Source organism: Mesoplodon bidens, assembly GCF_964165515.1.
Source record: "Mesoplodon bidens genome assembly, chromosome: 10".
Classification (NCBI taxonomy): Eukaryota; Metazoa; Chordata; class Mammalia; order Artiodactyla; family Ziphiidae; genus Mesoplodon; species Mesoplodon bidens.
In genome coordinates, this window is record NC_138172.1 from 1,598,485 (window position 1) to 1,622,039 (window position 23,555).

Genomic DNA, 23,555 nt, shown 5'->3' on the forward strand with positions numbered 1-23,555 from the left:
TGCTAAAGGTATTTGGAAGATTACTCAGCATTCAGGTCTTGGAATTGGAATCGTGATCTCAGAGCTCATTTCAAACACACGATCCCAGGCATTATCCCACCACTCCCTCCCTGCTCCAGAAGCTTTGGCATCTTGTGTGTTCAGCAATTTTTCCTTTTTTCTCTTTGGTTCCTAGAAAGGACAGACTTAACCTTGAGGTTTGCAGGGTTCCTTTGCCATTTTATCTGTTGGGGAACCAACCTGGGTGATCCAGCTGGTAGGTTGCAGTGGATAGTTTCGAAACCAACTCCTTAAGAAATCTGGAATGTGGAATAGAATACATGTGACATCAGGACTCAAACCCAGTGTCCCTGAGACCCAGACAGGCCTGGGCAAGAGGGGCCAGGTAGAGATAGAGACAGGGTTTCCTGAGGGGAGAGATGCAGAAATGGCCCTGCAGACACACAGTCCCTTCCGGGCCTTCTTCTGCCTATTTTTAAGTGAATTTCCTCTTTTTTTTTTTTTGGCCACACTGTGCGGCTTACAGGATCTCAGTACCCCAATGAGGGATTGAACCTGGGCCATGGCAGTGAAAGCCTGGAATCCTAACCACTGGACCGCCAGGGAAGTCCCTGAATCTCCTAATTTAAAATCATTTGTAATTCATTCATATTTTTATCAAACATCAGGCTGCCTGTCCTAGATCAGAGCAGGTCTTCGCCCAGGGAGGTGCTGTTCCGCTGGGTGTTCCAACGCCACTGGATTGAATAACCCTCCACACTGCATTGATCAGGATACCTCTTTTATCATCAATTATCTTATAAATAATAGGGGCTCTTCTGGGCTTACCCGAGCCTGAGCCATTGATCTGCTTATTCTGACAGCACAACCACAAGGTTTGAACAGTTGTGATCATAGAACGAACACACACACACACACACACACACACACGCACGCACGCACACACACACACACACACACACACACACACACACACCCGCCCCCCCCCCACTTTCCCTAATTTTCTGACGTGTTCTGCTGGTCTTGTTACTTTTTCCAGATAAAGTTTGGAATCGTTTCGTCATTTTGCCTAAAAGCAAAACAAGCCCAGTGGCCTTCTGATGTGCCGGCCGTGCTGTGGTTCGTCGTCTTCCCTTCATCCCAGGTGAGGTGGATGCAGGCATTCCTCCCAAACCTGGTTCCCCTGGGGTGGGGTCCGTTCTGTGGCCCTGGGGACTGGAAGGCTTTTTCCCTTCCCTGTTCCCAGCAATGGGTCAGCAGGAGGCAGGAGGGCCTTTGCGGGGGACAGAGCTGCTCCATAAGAATTACAGCGGGGGGTTGGGTTCTTCCTCCTGAACGCGGGAAGCAGCAGCCCGGGAAGGAGGCAGGGAGGAAGGGCCCTGGGCCGCCAGCCCCACTGGGTGCAAACAGATGGAGCAAAGGCCAACCCAGCCCGGGCACCCTGGCGCCGCCCACAGAGCCAGAAGGGCACCATCGCCCCGAGAGGCCTGCCTGCCTCCCGCCCGCCCTACCTGGGGGCTCTGAGGCCACAGAATCGAAACTGTCTCCAACCCAATGACTCTGGGCTGGGGGACTCATCGCTCCTGGGGTGGGCACAGAAGCTGCAGGAGCCCCGAGCCTGGTTCTCCTGCTCAGCAGTGACTTGCTGGGCCTTGAACCTGGGCCTCCAGGGCCAGTGTGCGTCCCCCACTCCCGGAGGCCGCCCGTCCTCCTCAGCAGCATCCCCACCCCCACCGCCTTCCCCAGCTCTTTGTCAGAAACAGCCCCTGCCCCGCTGCCCCAGCAAGGATCTTTGTATGTTTCATCCCCAACCGAATGCCAAGAACAAATGGGGTCAGTAAACATTCGTGGGATAAATGAGTGGATCTCATTCAACAGATGTGTGGGAAGCACCTACCGCCAACCCATGAATGACTCTGGGGACGGGAGAGGGACGAGACGATCGCTGCCCTGCTCTTCCGGACCTGAGCGCCTTCCGCGATGCCTGGCCTGGGCTCCTCCAGTTACACTGGTCCGCAGGAGGGAAGAAGTAAGACGGGGAGTGATAGAGAAATGAGGGGAGGCCGCTGTCAGTGTGGTCGTTCTGGGCTCTGGATTCTGGCTGGAGGTCCTGAGCCACGTTCTAGACTCTGGGGTCCACATCCTCAGTACTCAGTTCTGGGTTCTGAGCTCCAAGCTCTAGGCTGTGGTTTTGGGGGTCCATATCCAAGGCCCAGGTTCTGGGTTGTCTGTTCTGAGATCTGGATTCCGAGGTCCAGGTTCAGGGCCCCCGGCTCAGAGTCCTTGCCCTGAGTTCTGGATTTGGGGGTGAGGCTCAGTGCTCTGTGTTTGGGCTCTGGCTCCTGAGTTCTGGGGGGCAGACTGTCTGGGTCTCTAAGCTCTGGACTCCAGGTTTTGGCCCGGGCTCTGGACTCGGGCCCAGTGGGTAGGCCTGTTTGCCAGAGGCCACGCTGGGTCGCCGCGGTGCTCACGGCCTAGGATGTAAGCTGCCCAAGCGCAGAGACTCTTGCTTGTCGCGTGTGCCGTGTGGTCCCCACCCCCAGAGCAGTGCCTGGCATCTCAGTGTTCATCGGGCACGTGTGTGTGTGCACTTGGATGCACGATCTGATAGATGCTCTCACCTGCAGTGACGAGCCGGGGCACAGGCGAGCAGGACCACCCCTGCCCTCGCTGTGGCCACGGCTGCCATGAGCTGGGGTAGGGCTGGAAGGGGAGTTGCTGAGGAGGCCTGAGAGGGCCCGGGGCCCCTGCACTCTGAGATGGGCCGGCAGTGCCCACCCAGCTACACACCTGAGCTGGTTCCTGCTTGCTCTGTTTCCCTTCTCCACAGAAAGGACACGGGCAGGGTAGCGGTGGCACAGCAGGGGCAGAGGCGTCCTGAGGCGGAGTCCCAGGGATGCTCCCCCATCTCTGGCCTTCACAGGACCATCGCCTCCCCAGCCCCGAGCGACCCCCTGCCGGCACACAGTCTGGGGATGAGGAGGATGAAAGGGGAGCCTCCTGGACAGGGGACTTGAGGGCTGCGAGGAGCAAGAGGTTGACCATCAAATACCATCAGGGACCCGGGGAGCAGAAACGATGATGATTAGGGTCAGGGATGGTGGCACCCGTCTTGGGGAGATGGTGTCATTCAAACGTGGCGCAGAGATCTTGGTGATCAGGGTGATCTTTGGTTGGCGATATCATTAATCATACACCAGGAACATGGCGGGGTGAGGTTGTGATGGGAGCATCGGTGTCATGTGTTCGATAACCGAGGGTAGAGGAGATATTAGTGGTCAGAGTCAATGATGAGCCACCGAGAGATCCTGGTGGTGTGTGATCTTCTGGGGATCAAAGGCATTGGTGGTTAGAGAATCAAGTGATCAGAGACACAGGTGACTGGTGATACCGATGACCAGGAAGGTTGGCGATCGGGGCATAAGGGACATTGGTCATCAGGGACTTGGAAGGTGAGAAGACCCAGCACCCACCGGAGTAGGACACGAGGATGAGCCCTGAGCAGTCAGGCTTATTAGTAACCAGTGTCATGGTGACCGTGTTGGTAGTCAGACAACTTGACGGTAGGAGGATTCCACGATCGGGGCGTTGGCCATCACGTACATTGTTGGTCAGATATGTCAGTGATTGGAGAAAAGTGGCCAAGGACATTGCTGAGAAGACATCAGTGATGAGAAATTGTGTGCTTGGCGATGCTGATCTCATATGAGTGATCAGATCTGTCATTGATCAGAAAAATATTGATCAGTGACACTGGTGATCATACTTGTTGGTGACCTAGGACATTAGTGATAGGGTGCAGTGGCGATCGGGAACATGGGTGATGAGAGGTACCGACCATCACAGACATGGTGGTTACCAGATGTTGGCAACCAGACACACTGGATAGAAATACTGGTGAAGAGGTATGGAACATTGGTGGTAAGAGATATTCACGATCAGACGTATTATTGGTGAGCAAGGTCAGTCTCGGGAGACATTGGTGGTCACGTCTTGGGGATGTGTCAGTGATCACACACATCACTGATCAGAGGGCACTGATGAAATATTGGTGATCACGTGTTGGTGACCAGTTGTTAGTAATCAGATGTCTGTGGTCACAGGCTCCAGTGATCAGACATGTCATTGATCAGGAATATCAGTCATGATGACTGTCTCCAATAACCAACATCACTGATTAAAGAGGACAGCAATCAATGACATCAGTGATCAGAGACACTGGTGACCAGGTTTGTCAATGAACGTGGAAGGAAGAGGATGGCATTGGGAGGGGCATCAGTCCTTGCTGGGTTCTGTGTGAGCCCTTAGGAAAAGGGTCAGAACGTGGGCTGAAGGCTGCAGAACCCAGAGCCTTCCTGAGTCTCCCCGGTATCCACCCAGCCAGGACTCCTGCTAGGTGGTAATGAGAGAATTCAGACGGGAGCCATTCAGGGGAGGAGGGTCAGGATCTCAGACTCCGGCCAGACAGGGCCCCTCCCCTATTCCAGGGGCCCTTCCATCCAAATCACCGGCTGTAGGACTGATTCGGTCTTAATGATCTCGGCAGCCGGGACTCAGGAGCCCCAGGAGCCCACAAGACAGGCCAGAGGCATTCACAAAAAGTATTTTATTACTCTTAACAGTTTTCACTTTGAAGGAATAGGAAGATAGCATACAATTTTTACAGACAATATATAAATGTTGTACATAATTAACAATAACTTAGTTCACTAATCCAAAATAAAACAAGCCAAATAAAACATAAGACCAGAAAATACTGCCGATTCTTTTTCTTATGCGGATACTAGTACAAAATAAGTTACTTCTGGCTGTGGTGCCCCCCATATTGCACTTGGACTATATCAGCACAACCCTCTTCCTGGGCCGGGTCCTTGCTGGCCACCGCACCCCGCCACTGCCGCATACAGAATCTAAGCTCGGACACAGTTATGTACAGCTGTACCTTGGGAAGGATCCAGACAGCCACAGCAAGGCAGAGCAGAACCCTGGCATCTCCCAGGACCCAGCAGGGTCGTGGCCTCTCCCTCGGTCCTGGCTCTGACCCACCCCCAGCTCCTGCCTTCGCCACCTGCCAGGTCAGCCCCTGGAAGCCAAGAGCAGGCAAGGCCCCACCCCTGGCCCCCCATTCTAGGGCCGTGGGATCTGAGAACTTTTCCAAAAATAACTGCGAAGCTACAGCCTTGGTTTGTAGGTTTTATTCCTTTCCATAGCAAGGGCTTTCATGGCAACGTACAATTGACTGGACCCAAAAAGAGTTTAAAAATAAAACAACTAACTCATCGGCGAGTTAAGCTTATGTAGTTTTTTTTTTTTTTTAACATTTTCTTCTTTTGTCTCAGAGTTGGAGAGGAGGGCGTTTAGGGGTTAGCAGAAGGAGGATGTATGTACAGGGGTCTGCCGGGCAGAGGAGGTGGCTGTAGCTCAGAGCCGTCTAGGGCGCACGGGTCACCCCAGCCTCAGCCTCAGAGCCAGGGGAGCCATCGGAGAGACGCTTCCCCTCTCAAGAAAACGTTTCCTTCCTGTGACCCAGCCCCGGCCTGGGAATCTGCGTGGGACCGCCCGTGATTGTCTCTGCCCTCTGCGCCCGGCCGCGGCCCCTCTGGATTGGCTCAGCCCAGCCTGGGTTCAGCGCTTTCAGAGAGGCAGCCAGTGGAGAGGGTGCAGGCCGAGGTCCCCAAAGACCTGCCCCCGGAGCCGGGCACGGGGAACGGTCAAGTGGCACCTGGCGCCGAGGAAGCCCCACGAACATGGGGCAGCTCAGACCGCCCAAGTCTCCCAGTCCTCGTGAGAAACAAGAGCAAAATAAATTACTTTTGCCTACTCCCTTTTCCTTCCACGACGCGGTTTCCTTCGTGTGTCCCTTGCCCCCAGTCTTCATAAAGTTGTCCTTTCTGCTCGCCAGACAAAGTTATCCGTGGTGGAGGCCCCACCTGGGAGGCCGAGGCAGCCTTCCAGCCCAGGAAGCATCTTCACAGTGACGGCCGACAGGCCCACAGGTGAGGCAGCGTGGGGCTCCAGTGGGCTGGCAGGGCAGCATCAGTCTCCGGGGAAGGACGGGCAGCTGAGGGTCTGGTCCCCGCCCCCCGTCCCGGGAGCGCCTTCCTTGGCATCTGTCTGTCGGTCCGTGGGGGCGGTCCCTAGCCCATGGCGGTCACCATGCTGGATGGGTGCGGGTGGCCGAAGGACAGGCTGGAGGAGGGGTGGATGGGCGTTGGGGTGGGCAAGATGTGTCCCGCGTGGCTGAAGGGCGGGAGGTGGCCCACGGGCGCCATGTGTCCGGCCAGGGCCGCCGCGCTGAACGGGGCGGCCTTCTCCTGCATGCACTTGGACAGCTCCTCGAAGCACTCAGCCCCCTTCTTGTTCTTCTTGGACTTGTTCGACATCTTCCGGTTCCGAGTCTGGATGCCTTCCTTCTTCATGGTCAGTGGCCTGTTCACCTGGGGGCGACCACGGAGCTTTCAGGGGGTGGAGCTCCCTTCCCAGAGCAGGAACCCCACCCCCAGCTCGCACGGGGGGGCCCCCACTTCCAAAGGCCCACTGCCCACCACCGTCTTCTCGCCAGCACCGCTGCCATCTTGAGAAAGACGCCTTTCACTGCGTGGGGCTGCCCGGCAGCCTGCAGGGCGTTCGGCCTGGCCTACGAAATGCCAGCGCCGCCCCCCATCGAGCCACACCACCAAACCCCACCCCAAAGCCGAGATACCGCTTTCCTCGACCCACCGGCCCCTGCCCCTCCCATCCTCCCAGCCAGCTTGCCCCCCTTGTGGGAAGCCCTTCTGGCGCTCAGGGCAGCTTCCCAAGCCAAGCCACGCTGGAGATTGCCGCCGAGGCCTCTCCTGGCAGCACAAAGCGCAGCGGTCCCCGGGGAGGCGGGGCGGGCCAGGCAGGCGGACTCACATTGTGCAGCTTGTAGTAGAGGCCACAGGCGTTGCACACAGGGTCCCCGTTGGCGTTGCGGCGCCATAAGGTGGTGGTTGTTGTCTGACAATTTGCACAACAGGTGCCCGCTCTCCTGGCGGCTGACTGGAAGGGGAGGGGACGGGAGACGTGGCGTCAGCAGGCTGGGCTCCCACGCCCCCCCCACCTCCTCCCAGACCCTCGCGCCACCCCGGCCCCTGCCAGCTTAGCCCAGGAGCACCAAATCTCACAGGGGAATCAAGGCATCTCAGAGCCATGGAATTCTAGAATCTGAGACCTAAACCATCACAGAACTTTAGAATAAAGGACTCTCTGAAGCCTGATCTCAGAATCAAAGGGGTTGCAAGAGCTGGAAGGAAAAAGTAGCCACCTCCCCCGATCACCAAACAATCTGACACTACAGATGGGGAAACTGAGGCTCTGAGAAGGGGTCTTTTGGTTTAGAAGGCTGGCTGGGCCCCCTGGAGCACCTGGGTCTGGAGCTGCACTCCCGCAAAACCCACAATCCTGGGCGTGTCTGAACCCGAGGCCAGAGGAGGGGGCCCTGCAGCTGCCCAGGGCAGGGGTATGAAATGCTCAGGGAGCACAGCTGCAGTGTCCAGTGCGGTAGCCACTGGCCCTGAGCCCATTTCAATGAAACCAAACTACAGTTTAATTCGGTTCCTTCAGCTGCACCAGCCACATTTCAAAGGATCATTAGTCCCAACACGAGCTAGAGGCAACCATAGTGGACGGGGCAGACCTACAAAGCGTCCAGCTTCACAGCTTTTATTGGACAATACCAGTCCATCTGTCCAGCACCCCATACCCCGATCCCCAGAGTTCTAACTGCCCCCTAGCCCCTCAGGAAATGCAGGGCAGAGGTGACCTGGAAACGTCTGGTTTCTGGAGAAGGGAGCTAAAGGCTCCCAAGAGAAGAGGCAAGAGAGTCTTTACCCCAGAAAGCAGAAAGCCCTCTCCAAACCCACAAAAGCACTTCCCAGGGAGCCGCGGGCAGCAGGGGTGGGGGTGGGGGGTGGGAGGCGGGGAGTGGCCCCAGGCCCCAGCCTGGTCCGGAGGGCCCGGCCTGCAGCCACGGGGGTGGGGAGGGGTGAGGGTGAGTAAGCAGCCTGAAGCTGGAATTCTGACTCAGGGACCAAGCCCGCATCCTCCACCCGGGCCCTCACCCCGCCCTCGCTCCAGGGAAAAAAAAAGGGGGCCCCCGAAGCAGCAAGCGATTTAAGCCTCATAAATCACTTCGCCCTGAAAAAATATATTTATTATTCTTAGCATTTTACGCATTATTTGCAGAGTGGAGGGTATTAGAAGTTTCAAAACAGCCCAGCGAGAGGCAGGACTGAGCCGAGGAGAGACTGAAAACTGGCGGAGTCCGGAAACAGATACGCGAAGTTTCCTTATCTTTGGGCTGCAGATGTCCGGATAGGAAACTCCGGCAGGAGATCCGAGAGGGCATTTTTTTAAAATCACTCAAATGAAAATACACAGTATAGGTGACTCCATGGAAAAATAATAAAGGGCAGGTTTTTTTTGGTGGTTGGTGTGTGTGTTTTATTTAAATAAGCCTGAGGAGACTGTGTGGGGAAGCCAGGAGAGCAGCCTGGGCTACAAGGAAAATTACTTCACGGCCCTATTTTTAAAAGGAGTTTAACAGAGGCCAGGGGACCGGACTTGGGCCCCTGGATGCTCAACTTTGGGGGATCCCTGAAGGTACCAGGTGGGCCGCAGAGGGGAAATCTGGCCTGAAAAAAATCTAGCCTAAAAGCAGGGCAACCCCAACTGACACCCAAGGGATTTTAATGATAAGAATTCAAGCGGCGACGGAGCACCTGGCTTTGAAGGTTGGTTTGTTTGTTTGTAATTAACTGTCAGCTCCCGCCCAGGTCGACGCCCCCTGGGTGCTGCCCAGCAGCCCCCCAGCCCAGGCTGCCCGCTCTTACCAGTCTCCGCTTGGGCTTGATGAGCGGCCGGTTCTGCCCGTTCATCTTGTGGTAGAGGCCGCAGGCGTTGCACAGGTAGTGCCCGGTGCCGTCCCGCCGCCAGAGAGGGGTAGCCGTAGCCCCGCAGTTGACACACTCCCGGCCTTCTGAAAGGGGACAGGGGGAGACACCAGCCAGTTCAACCGACAAAGTCACCGGAGGGGGCTGGCGGGCCAGCCAGGCTGCTTCAGGGTGTGACTTTTAGTTCCAGCCTGGAGGGAAGAGGAACCCCAGAGGTGGGATCCGGAGAGTAGTTTAAGGCAGGGGAATGGGGCGGGATGGAGGAGTGCGGCCAGGGCCCCAGGGATCCTCAGCAAGCCCGGGAGAGGGTATTTACAGCAAACTTTGCCGAGGGCAGCAAGGTGAGGGCATGAGTCGCTGGCTCAAGCTGGCTGGGCGGGGAGGACTCGGCCCCCTTCCGAGTCCCTCTCCTCTTCTGTCCCCGTCCTTTCTCCCCAGAGGCGTCCCCGCTCCCCGTCCTGTGTCCTCAGCCCTGTCTTTCTGTTCTCCGTCCCGTCCCCCCCCCCACCGTCCACGGTCACTTCCTTCTCAATCCCCCACCTCCCTGCTTTCCGCCGCCGAGGCCCTGGACCAGGGTGGAAGTTGCTGTTCTTTAAAATGAAATAAATGATAAGCCCTTTCGTTTTTTGAGGCTGAGTAGGCTAAGTGACCTTGGTCTGCTGCTGGTGGTGGTGGTATTTTGTTTTGTTGTTGTTAAAGGGCCATCTGGAATTCAGATAGAATGTAAAACAAATTTGGGAGAAAGAACTAATTAAAGGCAAGCGAGCTGGTCTGAGCAAAACAGGGCCCCGAGGTGGGACCGGAGTGGGCACTGGTGGTGGCAGGGTGGAGCCACACAGCTGCCTTAGCATGGTGTTACGCCGGACACTGCTCCCCCATTTAGTTTAAACTAAGCTGTCAGTCCATACAGGCAAGAAAAGGCGGTTTCTGGACTCAGCAGCAAAAGTTTTAAAAAATCCTGCTCTTCCCCGTCTCAAAGGGACTGGAAGGAGGTGTGGACAGCAGGAGCCCCACGCCAGCCACAGCGGCGTCCACTCTGCAGCCGCATTCCTGGACAACCCAGCCCGGTCCCAGCCAGTTCCCGCAGCAGAGGGGCAGAGGCTCCTTCCCCTCACTCCAGCCCTCAGGGAGGGAGAGTGAAGGACCTGCCAGGGGGCAGGGAGCGGGACCAGGTCCTGGGAATTTTGCCTGGGGGCTGGGGGGGGGACTCTCCCAAGAAGATTGGGAGCCATCGAAATCCCAAGACCGGACTGATGAAGTCGGAGATCCAGATTCCTTAAGGGTCTGGAGCCTCTGGGAAGGGCTGAGTGCACCCATAGCAGGCACACACGCTCACAAACACATGTACCCACACGTATACACCGCCTCACTGCTCTCACCTGCACATTGCATTCTCTCACATGCTAAGTCATGAGGCTGCTCGAATTTTCACTTAAGACTCAGGGAGGGGAAGGGGGGATTCCCGTTCTGTGTTCTGGTCGGGCAGTGGCCAGCCTTGGAGGGGAGGGTGAGGAGTGGGGAAGGACAATAAACTTTGGGGCCACCAGGAACACTTAAGGGCAAAAGTTCTAGGGTCCCTTGTCCCCCGTCTGGGGTCTCAAAGATCTGCTGGGGGCCATTAGAGAGGGACGTCACCCATCCCGGATATAGGACACCGACACTGCCCCATCTCCCTATCACAGCCCCCTCCCCCGCAAAGCACAAACCGTCCCCACTTCCACTAGGTCCCTGGCCCTGCCTTTACCTGAGCATGAGCGCGCCTTGCTCCGCTGCTTAGGGGTGAAGCTGGAGGCCGGGCCACCCAGGAAGCCTCCAGGGTGGAAGAGCCCGCTGCTGTAGTCGTGGGCGGTGGCCGGCACATAGGAGGGGTAGGTCGGGATTGGGTGGTGTGTGGCAGGCTGGGTGCCCATGGCAGCCAGGCCTGGGCGCAGGGGACTGCCACTTTCCATCTTCATGCTCTCCGTCAGTGACACCTGGTATTTGACGCCGTCCTTGTCCTCCCCCCGGGCCGCACCGCCCCCTGCGGAGGAGGAGGCTGGGGAGGCAGCCCCAGTGGTGCTGGGATCAGGAGACACTTCTTTGGGTGGCGTGGGTGGGAAGCCGAAGAGGTGGGAGCCCGAGTGGGCTGCAGTGGGGGGGAGGGAGGCCACAGAGCTGCCAGTGCCTCCCCCGCTCCCACCCCCTGCCCCTGGGTACACAGAGAGGGGGCCTCCGGGGCCTCCGGCAGCCGCGGGGTGCAGCGGCGTCTTGGAGAAGGGGCTCACGGTCCAGGGGTTGTGGTGATGTGCTGCAGCCGCGGAGAGGGCTGCTTTGCCCCCGTCCAGCCAGGGCAGCCCCGGGCTGTGCAACAAGTGTGGGCGGCACATCTGGCCTCCGGTCAGCCGGGCTGCGGGGGGAGGGAGAGGGGTCAGGGTGCGCGAGGCTGCGCCGAACCAGGACACGGACACACAGGGCCACAACTCCCCACAACCAAGTGGCCCCTCCCCAAAGAAAACCAGAAAGGTAACACCCCAACCAGCAATCGTCAGGAATGTCCGTCCGGAGGGGAAGGACAAGTGGCACACAAGGACCTCCGGACAAGCCTGGAGGAAACCCTCACAGGCCAGCTGGAGACGGGCAGAAGCCCTACGGGGCCCAGACCCTCCCCAAGAGGCCGCTGCCCGCTCCTTTCCCGGCCCGATTTCTCAGCTGCTCCGATTCCTGCGGATCCCATATCCGGGAAGCAGGCAGCCGGGCCTCGTCCCCTCCCGCGCCGGGCGCTCGGCGTCGGGGCTCCCAGTCACCCGCGGGCCCCGGCTCACCATGCGCGGGGCTGTAGGAGACGCGCGCCCGCGCGTGGGCCGGGTTGGCGTAGTACGGGTTGCCCTGCGAGTCGAGGTGGTTGAAGAAGACGTCCACCTCGTCGGGAGGCAGCAGCTGCGCGGGCTCCATGTAGCTGTGCGCCAGTCCCGGGTGGTGCGGGTCTGGGTGCTGAGCGTTCAGCACGGCGGGGTGCGCCATCCAGCGCGGCTGTTCCGGAGCCGCCTCCATGGCCGGCGGCGGAGGCCCTGGACCTGGGCGGAGGCGGTGGCGGCGTCCCTGCACGACGGAAGGGGGCGTGAGGGGCGCCCCCACGGCCCGACACCCCCAAAGCCCCGCCACACGGCGTCCCGCACGCCGCTGCGCCCCAGCCGAGTTCAGCCGCAGACGGGTCCCGGCTGGGAGGAAAGCCCAAAGCTCAAAACGAAAGGAGGGTGGGGGAGCCGGCTCAGCCACTCACGCTCCCACGGTGACCCGGGTCCCGGAGCCACGCACTTGTGCGCACGGGGCCACACACGGGGCCAAGCACCGACACCAGCGGCCCCAACAAACGCGCAGAGTCGCACTTCAGCCAGACGCTCACCGCCCCCCCCACCCTCGAACCAGCCCCGTACACAAACACATAAACACCGACTGCAAGTTGAAGACAGGTGCCCGAGCACCCACGGGGGCACACGACAAACACAGAACTACACTTGGCGCTGACACGGACTGACCTCGCCTCCCCAAACACACACGCTGCCCCACGAGCCCAGAGCCAGCCCACCCCCACCCCCCGCGCGCACTCCCCGGCGACACGAGCAGGACCTCTCACCGAGGCACACCAAAGCAGTCACCCGCAGCCTGGCCCGCGGGGTGACCTCTCAGAGCCCGGCGCGCCCCAGGCCCCCGGCCCGCTCTCGAAGCCCAAACTTACACACGCAGCGCCGCGGGAGGGGGCGCGGCCTCGGAGCGGGCAGCACGGACGGGAGCCCGGGGGGCGGCGGGCTCAGGGACGGCGCGTCGGGCGGATGGCGGGGCTCACGGGGTGGGAGCGGGGGTCAGCGCGCGCCTCGGCCTCCGGCCCGCCCGGCTCCGGCCCCTCGGCATCCTCCGGCCGCCCTGGCGCCAGCTCGCGACTCCTGCACAGACATGAAGCGGGGGCCGCGCACGCCTAAGAAGCCCGCGCCAGCCAATCAGCGCCGCGCGCCGCCCAGCCTCCGCCCCCCATTGGCTGCGCCCGCAACTCCCGGTCCCCTGGACTCCCGGACGGACCCGCGGGCCTGCCCCCCTGCGCCTGCCCGCCTCCTCCCCGCGCCCTCCCGGCGGCCCCTGCTGCCGATGTTCCCCCCAGGACCCGCACCCCGCGGGCCGACTGTGCGCCCCCTCTTGCGGACACTCTTGGTTACCCTAACCTCCGGGCCCTCTTCCCAGTAACTAACCTCCAACTGGGCCCCCTCCCCGGGAGCCTGGGCCGCGCACCCTCTGGGTGTTTGGGTGTCCTCTCCCCGGGACCCCAGCCCTTCCACTCTCTCGGATCCCACCTCCTTTAACCACTGAACGTGGCCATGGGAGTCCAACTACCTACCGACACCGTTCCCTCCCCCAACTGGGGCTCTGGCTAAGCGGGGCGTAGGGGTGGGGTGGGAGGACTGCTGCGGGACAGCAGGATCGGTGAGGAGCAGGAACTACAGGGTCCCCGTGGGCACCTGGGCCTCGGACAAGAGGCCGCTTAGGACGGCCTGACCTGGTGGAGGTGGCCTGGCTGGCGGCTCCGGAGACGGGGAGGGGGCGTCCCCTTCCCGGGCGTGGCCTTCGCAGACCAACGGGCCGAACTGCCTGGGGCGAGGCCGTGCAGACCCGGACTGGCGCCGGCGCCGGCTCGAAGGAGACGCCTCCGGGCAGGAGGAGGCATTTTTTTCCTCGGGAAGGGGGGGAGGTCCCTAAGGCGGCCCCTGGGGAGAGGGAGATGGTGGTCTGAGAACTCCGTCCCCTAAGTCACCTGGAACTGCTCTCCACAAGCCTCCAGTCCAGAGATCCGGCTCTGTGGGTGAAGTGGGCCGCGTGCACAAATCTTTTTGCTTTCTCCCATTGTATAGACGGAGGAGACCGAGGCTGGAAGGGAGCCTACGGCCCAGGAGGGGGGTCGGGAACAAAAAAATAATGGGGGGGGATGAAGAGACAGGTGCGGGGGTAATGGGGAGTAATCGACATCCTCAACCCCCTCCCCTCGCTGTTCCATGGCTCTCGGGGGTAGAAGCCCAGAGGGATGCTAGGTGGGTCCGCAGCAGCGGGGAGGGCCGGGGCCCTGGCCACCCCCGGGAGGGTGGGGGGAGGGGCGGCGGGATTGACAGTCGGTAATTGGGTAACTGGAGGCGGCTTCTCCGGCCGGGCAGCCCCGCCACCGCGACGCCGGGCCCCTGACGTCACCCGATTCGCCAGGAAATGAACTTTTTAATAATCTGAGGAGGGAGGAAAGCCCTCGGTCCCCTCGGCTCGGGGGGCACCAGGCCAGGCCCGGCTCCGCCGGCGCGCCCCCGTCACCCTCTCCCAGGCCAGCTCTGGGCAGCGCCAAGGGGTCGCGAGTGCGGGCTGGGGGCCTCCTCCTGCCTCTGCGTCCGGCTGTCCGTTCGTCTGTCCGAGGCCCTGGCGCAGGTAAAGGCGCGGGGACAGGGGTGTAGAGCCCCATCCCGCTGGGAACCCGCGCGTCTCCGGCCCTTGGGGCCCGTCTGCCCTGGCCGCCCGCGCGCCTCCCGCTCCGCTCCACTCCAAGGCGCGCGGGGCCCGGGCTTCTCGAAACTCCGGTCTGCGGGAGAGGAGGCCGGCGCCCGCCGAGTAAGGCGCGCCGGGGCCGGGAGCGGGAGCTCGAGGCCGCGGGCGCCGGGCCTCGGCAGCCGGACCGGGCAGGTGAGCGGCCTCCGTGCCTCCCTGTCCGCGCGCCCCGAAACGCGTGCGGTCTGGCCCAGACCCGCTGTCTTTCCGTACGTCTGTTTCTCCTCCCCGCCTTTAGCTTACGATTCATCAACGCGTAAAACGCGATCGCCGCGAAGCCTCCAGCCTGTTTCGTCGCCTCGGAGCCCAGCAGGAGCTTCTCAAAGACAACACGGCCTCGGGGACAATCCCCCGCGTCCGGCAAGGCTGCCCCACAGAAGCTCAAACCCCAGGACCGAGCGCGGGAGGCCCCCGACCCTCAGGCCGGCCGCGAGGCGGTGAACGCCGGAGCCGAGCGGAAGCTTACCGCGGCGCCGCGATCGGAGCCTCGGCTCGCAGGGAGGTGGTCGTTCCCAGCCCTCAGGAAAGCAGGTAATCGCCTTTTTCCCCCCAAAGGCGCGGTTCAAATTATCTCCGGTTCTGGGTGGGTCTGCAGTTTCATCACCGCGAGCTCGGCTTCAAGCTCCTCCGGGGCAGCCTGAAGCCCCTCCGGGGCAGCGTCCTGCCCACTGCCGGGATGGAGGTGACCCGCCCGGGTGGGCCCCTGCCCGAACTGCAGCCCTGCTCTGCCCGCCGGCCTGGCGCAGCACGGAGCGCGGGCGGGGATTTAATTACCCCGATCGGCGGCTCAGAAAATCGCCGCGAAGAGGAGCTTAGCAGGGCAGTTAAGCAATGCTTGAGCAGGGGCCTCGGGAGATCTGCACCAGCCTCCCTTCCCGCAATCCGGGCCTAGAGAAAAAAAAGGGAAAGGGGAACTCTGCCAGGGTATCTCGAGGCCGTGGGGTTGCCTCCCTGCAAAAGGCAGGCAGGCAGCCGGCTTGGCTGAGGCCTCCACATTGGTTCGAGCTCCTGCGTTGGACGCGGGACTGCTGCGTTCTCCAGCAGAAATTAACCCGTCTGGGAGAGAAAAGCGGGGCACCAGGCCCCAGGGCCCCTAGCTGGCCCATAATGGGGGGGGGGCGCCGGTGAGTGTGTCTGCCAGACAGACCGATGGACATAACCAGGCGCCTTGCCCACCGGGCAGCGAGACCATCTCATCACTTCGGATGGAACAAACCTCCAGGGACGGTCAGGTCAGCTCCCAGGATGGAGTGGGGTGGGCATCTTCGGGGCTTCGGAGGGCGGATTTATTTCAGTTTACGGCTTCGGACTTTGGGGTCTCCAGAACACGTTTAGAGGGACACGTTCCTTTTTTCCTTCCTTTTTTTTTTTTTTTGTTCACTCCCAAGTATTGTTGCAAATGCGGGCCGCTGCCCTGTGGTCACACTAAAGCTGTCACTCTCCTTACATGGGAACAAGATTTTATAAAGGACCGGGGAAGGGCGGCGGCAAAACTGAATCTTCTAACGACCTTTTCCAAATGACTGGAGATTCCCTAGCAGAACGCGGCTCGGAGCCGCCCGGGGTGCTTTCTCGGGAGCTGGGGGTGCAGAGATCCGAAGCCCGCTTCTAGAGACCCTCAAGGCCTCGGCCCGGCACTCAGCTGCCCAGGTCTTCCCCATCCTGTGCGACCCTCCGCTCCCTGCCCTTTGTTTAAATTTGGCTCACCTGAGGCGGCCCCTCTGGGACCATAAGTTTGCCCTCTCTGTAACCTAATTCTCACCTTTTCCTATGGGCATCTAATTGGCCAGCAGTGGAGGAGGTGTTTAAAGAAATCCGTTTGCTTAGGGGCTGCCTTCCTGAGGGATATTTAATTTGCAACACAGCGGCCTCACTGGCAATGTGCCTTGAGGGGTACTGAGGAGGAAGTGGGGGCCGCTCTAGCCAGAGGGGTTCAGAAGTCCCCTCTAAGGCAAGGCCTCAGATCTTCTCGGGCCTCAGTCATCCTCCAGAGGGGCTCCCCAGTGAGGCGACCAGGGATCCAACAGCCCCTCCTGCTCTTTCATGTTCACTTCCAGCCCCCAAAATCTGAAGTCTCCCTCTCCTCCCGCCTCCATGCTAATTCTCCCACCCCAACGGTTTTCCGGGCCTTTTTGAATTGTAAAGACCAGGGTCCAACCCGTGTCCGCACCCTGGGTGGAGGCTCCTCGGAGACCCCGTATATCCTTACGAGGTTCTAACCACCACCTCCAAGCCCGACAGCAAGGGGCCCTGCTGAGACCTGCAGACAATCGAGCCGCGTTTCTCCCTCCTGCGTGAACTGCCACGGTGTGCTCGGAGGCCGGGCAGCCCCGCAGCCCGGCAGCGGGACAACTGGTGAATCCGTTTCGTTAGACGCAATTTGTTTGCAATTTGTCAACCCGGCTGGGAAACGCTCCCCAGACGCTGGGCAGCCGCACCGGCCCTACCTGCTTCTCGAATCCTGCTGCTCGTGAACGAGTCCCAGCGCGAGGTGCCTGCGTAGACCCAGAGCTCCCTGCCAGATGTTCCCGACCCCGGGAGACGTGGCTTTTTCCAAAACAACGAATTTCCTTCCGTGTTTTCCGGGAAAGGAGCGGCCGCCACATCCGGGGGCCCTGAACGCCAGAGCTTTCCCCTCGCTGCCGAGGCAACCTGGAGTTCAAGCCTGGCCTCCGCCGAAGGATTCTAAATGCCCTGGGTCCAGACAGACCAGACCGCCGCCGTCTACGCCTCCCGCCTCCCGGAGGCAGATCCCGAGACCGCGGCGGCCCCATTCTTATTGAAATCCCACTAAAAGGATTCCGACTCCGGCTCGGGGTAGGGGGGAGACTTCCAGACCCCGTGCTCTCCCCCACCCGCACCCCAGCCACACAGGATAAAGGGCCGCGGGGCGCGGCGCCCGGGGGCGCACGCAGGAGCGCGCCGGGTTAAGCCGCGCAAAGCCGGCGCACGGGACCAGCCGGCAGGTGCAGCCGGCGAACGGCGGCCCGGCTCGGGCGCATCGCCGCCGCGGCCCGGAGGTGGGGGGCGGCCCAGACAAAGGGCCCAGCACTGGGGCTGGGCGGGGCGGGGCTTTGCGTCTCTCGGAATAACCGGGCCTCGAGGCCTACGGCTCCGTCCGAGAAATGGGAAGGCGGCAGGCCCCAGGCGGGCCTGCTGTCCACAACTCTCCAAACGCTCCCTCAGGTTTAGGCCCCTATGACCTGGGGTTCCAGGCGCTGGTATAGCCAGGGTGAGCCCGGAGGCCACACGTCAGGGGCCACTGGGCCAGGCGGACCGCGCGATTAGGGTGCCAGCTGGGCCGAGCCTGGGGGCTGGAAGGGCCCTGGCCAGGCGGAGAAGGGGCGACTTACCGAGCGAGATGCGGCGGGCGGCGCCCCCGGGCGGACGGGGCCGGGGCGGAGCGGGGCGCACAGCGCGGTGCGTAGCGAGCGGGGCCCACAGGATCCCACAGGATCCCGCGCGGGCTGACGGCGTTACCAGGGGGGCCCGGGCGGCGCGGCGAACGGCCGCATGGTGCGCGTCGGGCCGCTTTTGTTCGCCGGGTGGATGACGGGGGCCGGCTGGGATGGGGGCGACGGCAGCCGGGAGATAGACTTGAGCGGCGTACCCTGGCGGCGAGGGCCCCGCCGCCTCCCTCTCGCTCCCGCTGCCTCTCCCTCCCTCGGCCGCAGCGCCTCTGCTTTTATTTCGACAGCACTTTGAGGGGGGCGGGAGCGCCGCAGGGGGGCAGGAGGGTGCCCGGGGTTCTGCGCCCCGTCTCCCTGGTCCAGCCGCCGGGCGGCGGGCCGAGGGGCGGTAGGCACTCAGGGCGCACACACCCCACTCGCCACTACTCCAGACCACTCCCGCCCTCGCAGGGGCGCACACACAGGCGCACCCCTGCTCCCCGGGATGCGCGCTCAGAAAGGCCGGCCGTCTCTCTTCCGAGACTCTCTCCCCGGGGACCTCCAGAGCCGTGGGCACAGGCGCTCACACACGCACGCACACAGACGCCTGCGCCTCCTCCTCTAACTCGCCTTCAGGAGCGCTCACACGGCCACACACATATCCGTGCACACGCGTTAGCACACACAGCTGTGGCCGCGTGGACATCCTCAGGCAGGAGGTCTGGGCCACACGGACATGAACACATGCACACACTCAAATGTAGCTTCACACACACACACACAACTGCCTCACTTCCAGGCTGACTTGGCTAAGTGTAGACAAAACCTCTCTCCCTGCCCCACCTGTACCCCACCCTAACTCCCCAACTCCAGAGCACACCAGAGCATTTTAGAAATGGAGTTTGAGGCGTCTCCCTGGCCCATCCCAAAGCAACCCTCGAGTGGGAGGCGGCAGGGAGTAGAGGGTTTGTCCTTGGGAGGCTGAGGGAGGGGTTGGGGCCCAGAAGTCTTCACCCCAAGAAACTCCTGGCTTTGGGAGCTAGGAAGTCTAGTTCTTGAACCTCCCAAGTTCCTACCAGGAGATTCAACACGGCAGCTGAAGTCCCATCCCAGCTGCCCAGGGAGAGTGAAAGTGCTGTGGGGACCTTTGGCCCAAAGAGAAAGTGTTTTGCCTTGGAAAGACTGGGAAGTCCCTGCCCAGGTGCGCCCAGAGAGGAGGTGTGTCCAGCCTGCCTTCTCTGCGGGCATCTGCTGTGTGCGGGTTTTTCTTTGAAGCTGGCGGTGACTGTACTGCCTGTGCATGTGCTCTGGGCTGCGTGCCGGTGTGTGTGTACATTTGTGAGCACATGGGAAGGGAAGTCTGCAAAACTGAGTCTATTAGTATGTCCATTTCTTCTTGTGGGTCCCAGACAGTTTGTGTATCTATACTGTGGGTCCCGGAGAGTTTGTGGATTGTGTGTGGGCGTTTCAGAATGTGACCCCGAAAGTGCACTTGGGAGGGAGTATCTGTGGAACTGGATGTGTGTCCCTTTGGCTGTGTATCTGAGATCACTGTGTCCATGGACCTTGTGATGGGAAGTGGGTATTTCCAAGTGTTTGTCTATAAATTGGTGTCAGTCCCTGTATGGGTCAGTAGCAGTGTGTCTCTGGGTATCCTGTGTCTATGAATTGGGGTCCATGTCTGTCTTTAACAGCATAGGCATGGGTGTGTATCATTTTATGTTAGAACTGATGGTGGGAGGGTGGAGAGTGTATTCAAATGTGTCTGCATATCTGTGTGTAGCTCCATGTGGGATTGATGTGTGTTGGGTGGGGTGTTTGTATCTGTGTATGTGGGGTGTGGGCATCTGTGTATATGAATATATCTTTGAACAATGTATGTTTCTCTACCCGGTGTTACTCTGTGTCTGTGGTCTGTGGAGGAGTGTGTCCCTGGGTGACACTGTATGTGTGTCTTCCCAGATTGCCTGCCATCCACACTTTCCCTAACCAGCAGGGCAGGCAGCCAGAGGAGCTCCGGGGTGCCATTTGTGAGGGCACTTTCTGTCTGTCTGTGGGAGGGGGAGATGAGCTGATAAGGCTTATCTGCCTACACCAGCGCCATGCTGAATAACTGCTCTAATGAGGTGGCCCCTCTGGGACCACCCGCTCCCAAAACCCCAGCCTCTTTGGGGGGAGGGGGGAGGGGGAGCCAGTCCTGGGGCACAGGAGCACAGCCCCATGAACCCAGCAGGGGCTGTGTCTACAGGGCCTTTCCTAGTTCTGCTCTGTTTCCTTGGAGGGGGGTTCCAGGTCTCCCACTCCCCACCCCAGCTGCCATCTCCCTGCTGGGCTGGGCCAGCGAGAGCTGGCTGGAGCCTCCCAGCCTCTGGTCAGCGGTCAGGAACACAGCTTGAGAGGGCAGGAGACGTGGGGCCCTCTGGGGTGGATGGAGAGACATGGACAGTCTGTGATAGAAAGGCTCAGAGAGATAGGTAAGGGGGACGAAACGGGGAGACACCAGGACAGATTTTTAAAAGTAACAGTGGTAGAGGGACTGGTAGGGGGTGGAGGGGTGGGCTGGGGGCACTCAGGGACAGAGAGAAACAACTAAAAAGTGGCAGAAAGGGTCAGATGGGAAGAAAAGCAGTGAAAGTGTTAACCAGAGAGAGACACGGACAGAGAGACAAGAGAGATAACAGAGAGCACACAGCGAGGAGAGAGCTCGGAAGGACAAAAACAGAGCCGAGAAGAGAGAAGAGAACCCAGGGAGGCTCGGAGACCTTGATGGGTGGAGGGAGGGAGGAGAAAGGGCCCCAGAGAGAAGGAGGGGAAAGTGGGGACACGAAAGATGGGCTGGGCGGGGTGGACAGACTGAGACGGAGGGACAGCCAGGGGCCCCGCGCCGCCGAGAGCCCACCGGCGGGCCGGGAGGGCGTGAGCGCAGAGCCCGCGGGCCGGGCGGGGCACCAAGGCGGGGGCGGCAGCAGCGGGCAGGGGGGTCCGCGCAGGGCTGCGCCACTGTCGGGGTAATTTTTCATCTCGGCCGGCTAATCTTTGTTCCCGGCGAAGATAATGAATAGCCAATCGTTATCTGCCCGGCTCCCGGAGGCTGCCCGAGAATGGGGTTGTACAGGGCTGGGAATTGTTTCCAAAGTGCGGCGGAATAAATGGTGTTCCTTATCTCTGCCTTCCAGATTATCGGAGCCCTTTCAGAGCTCGCACAACAAATGCGCCCGCCATCGAATGCATCATTTACCACCGCAGATCCGCGCGCGTTGATGGGCAGGCAGATAGCCGTCTGCGGGGGGCACTCGGGCGCCTGGTGCCGTGCCGCCTGCTTGCCTGCCAGCGGCACCCAAGTGTGAGCCCCCGGCTGTGCCCGGCGTGTTTGGATGGGCAGGCGGGTATGCCAGTGAGTGGGCACTGAACAATCAAGGGCGTTAGTGTGCACGCGGGCGCTTTGAACAAGTGGAGCGCTCACGCTGTTTGGGGATGGCCCAGGTGAGGCTGCTTGAGGAAGGGGTGTTGCACGTGACCGTGTGGGCATTCATGTCCCTCAGGGTGAGTAGACACGTGTGTGAAAGAGCAGCTGTGCAAGCGCGTGGGCACAGGTGTGTGGGGGGGGCGGCACTGTGAGTGCCTTCATGAGTCTGCCCTCCGCAGGGCCGTCTACGGGTGCACACAGGAGGTGGTGTCGCCTGCCACCAGGGCGGGGGTGTATGTGTACCTTCAGGCACGGGTGTGTTACAGGGGCTTGGGGCCACGCACCCTCTTACGCATGTGCATCCTCACATGCCTGTGACTACCAGGAGTGTGCACCCAGCGTGTGGCTTGGGGTGTGCACAGATCTGCGTGAGGGTGGTTGTGTCCTTGTGTATCTGTCGTGTGTGCTCCGGGCCGCTGCTAGCGGGGCAAGGGGGCAGGGGCCGGTCCCTGTGCCGGCTTGTGGCTGGGGGCGGGACACACGAACTGGCCGCCGCCAGAGGGACAGAATGGTGCGTGCGGGTGTGACAGACGCCACAGTGGAAGGAGTGGTTTGTGCCGTGTAACATGAGTGCTTGTGACCCAAACGGGGTGTGTGGGTGTGTGAGGGAGAGGGGTCTTCCGGAGAGCTTGGCAACACCCAGGGGTCCCAACCCGCCTCAGTGGGACGCCCTGCCAGGGGCCCCAGAGCCTCGTCGCTCTGCACCTGGGGTAAGAGAGACCGGAGCCCAGCCGCCAGAGGTCCCCGCGCCGTGAGTGACACGCGCCGCCGACAAAGGCTGTATTTTTCCGGGCTCGCGCCCCGCCCGTGTGCGCGCTCCCGAGAGCGCGTGCGATGATCCCCATGGCGACACAGATAGCGCCGCAGCCATTTTCCCTATCTCCCCGCAGTCTATTATAAGGCGGGATTAGCTCTTCTCCAGGCAGGTCAAACCCAAAGTCACACAACCTGCGGGGCAGGCCCCGCCCCCGCCCCCCGCCGCCCCTCCCCCGCGCGGGTTGGTCTCGGCCCCGGCGACCCCAGAGCGGCGGCCGGTGCGCAGGCGCAGAGCGCCACCTGGCGGCCGCGGGTCTCCGACCGGGGTCTGGGGAGACTGCCGCTGGGGTGCGAGTTGGAGAGGTGGGCCGGGGTCCCTTCCTCCACGAGCTGGGCTCTGCAGAGCGGGGGCTTTGTTCTGCCACTGTTGTGCCCCCCGGGCCAGGCTGACCCTCAGTAGATGCCCCATAACCGTTTGTTGAAAGGATGGATGGACCAGCAGGAAATTACAGACGTGCCAACTGTCAACGTCACACAGCTTAGTTGGCAGCAAGAAATCATGTATTAGAAGTACCCTCCGAACTTAGAGTAAGAGCCAAACTCCTTTGGAACATACAAAGCAGGGCTTGCTGACCCCTCAGACCCGGTCCCTTTCTCTTGCCTCCTTCCTGTTCTTTGGGGCCAGAACTTTCCCAGCCCAGGACCTCTACCCAGATGTCACCCCCCCACCCTCCAGAGCAGAGTTGCCCTCCTCTGCCTCAGTTTTCTGTCTATTCTATATATTTCTTTTTTTCTTTTTTTTTTTTTTTTTGCTGTACGCGGGCCTCTCACTGCTGTGGCCTCTCCCGTTGCGGAGCACAGGCTCCGGACACACAGGCTCCGCGGCCATGGCTCGCGGGCCCAGCCGCTCCGCGGCATGTGGGATCTTCCGGGATAGGGGCACGAACCCGTGTCCCCTGCATCGGCAGGCGGACTCTCAACCACTGCGCCACCAGGGAAGCCCCTATATATTTCTTTTATAGTGAGTACTTAGCACGATGTAAAAACGTCTTGTCTTTGCTTGCTCCCTGGGGGGAGGGGGTCTGTCTGGTTCCTCACAACAGCCCAGCGGCTGGAATCCTTTGGGGACAAGGGAATGAGGGCAGATGGGCCGGAGCCGGCACCTTCTCTTCACCGTTATACCATCCCAGCCCCCACGCCCTGGCCCCGGGGTGCCTGGCTCCACTGACCTGCCGCAGCCGGAAAGTCTGGGGTCGGGGGCTTGAGGAGAGAGCACCGCGGAGACCTCCAGCATGTGCGCCCACTGTGCCTGGGAGGCCAGGGACAGTCAGCTCCGTCCTCAGGGTGCCCGGCCTCTCTCCCCAGGCCTAAGCCCCCGAGACTTCACTCATAATACAAGGTAATTATACCAGCGTTGTCAAGAGGCGACAATGATTAATTGCTGCGTGTGGGATCGGACAGCGCGGGGTCTAGAGCCAA

At 61.0% G+C, this 23,555-nt stretch overlaps 1 protein-coding gene and 1 long non-coding RNA gene across 4 annotated transcripts; one reads left to right on the forward strand and one right to left on the reverse strand.

Moving 5' to 3' along the window:
• Positions 1-1,030: 1,030 nt before the first annotated feature.
• LOC308623178 lies at positions 1,031-5,670 on the forward strand. The gene is made up of 3 exons (XR_014016774.1): positions 1,031-1,144; positions 1,879-2,029; positions 5,531-5,670. It is a non-coding gene; the product is annotated as an uncharacterized lncRNA (long non-coding RNA).
• GATA2 (GATA binding protein 2) lies at positions 4,592-19,889 on the reverse strand. Of its 3 annotated transcripts, none has more exons than XM_081245209.1 (6): positions 17,819-19,889; positions 11,717-11,993; positions 10,660-11,301; positions 8,856-9,001; positions 6,898-7,023; positions 4,592-6,437 (listed from the first exon to the last, which is right to left on the reverse strand). In XM_081245209.1, the coding sequence occupies exons 2-6, from the start codon at positions 11,943-11,945 to the stop codon at positions 6,138-6,140; spliced, it is 1,443 nt and encodes a 480-aa protein (XP_081101335.1). In that variant the 5' UTR covers positions 11,946-11,993; positions 17,819-19,889; the 3' UTR covers positions 4,592-6,137. The 3 variants fall into 3 exon arrangements, with proteins under 3 accessions (XP_081101335.1, XP_081101336.1, XP_081101334.1); XM_081245210.1 differs by lacking the exon at positions 17,819-19,889 and adding an exon at positions 13,696-13,735; XM_081245208.1 differs by lacking the exon at positions 17,819-19,889 and adding an exon at positions 12,631-12,851.
• Between the last annotated feature and the right edge of the window lie 3,666 nt (positions 19,890-23,555).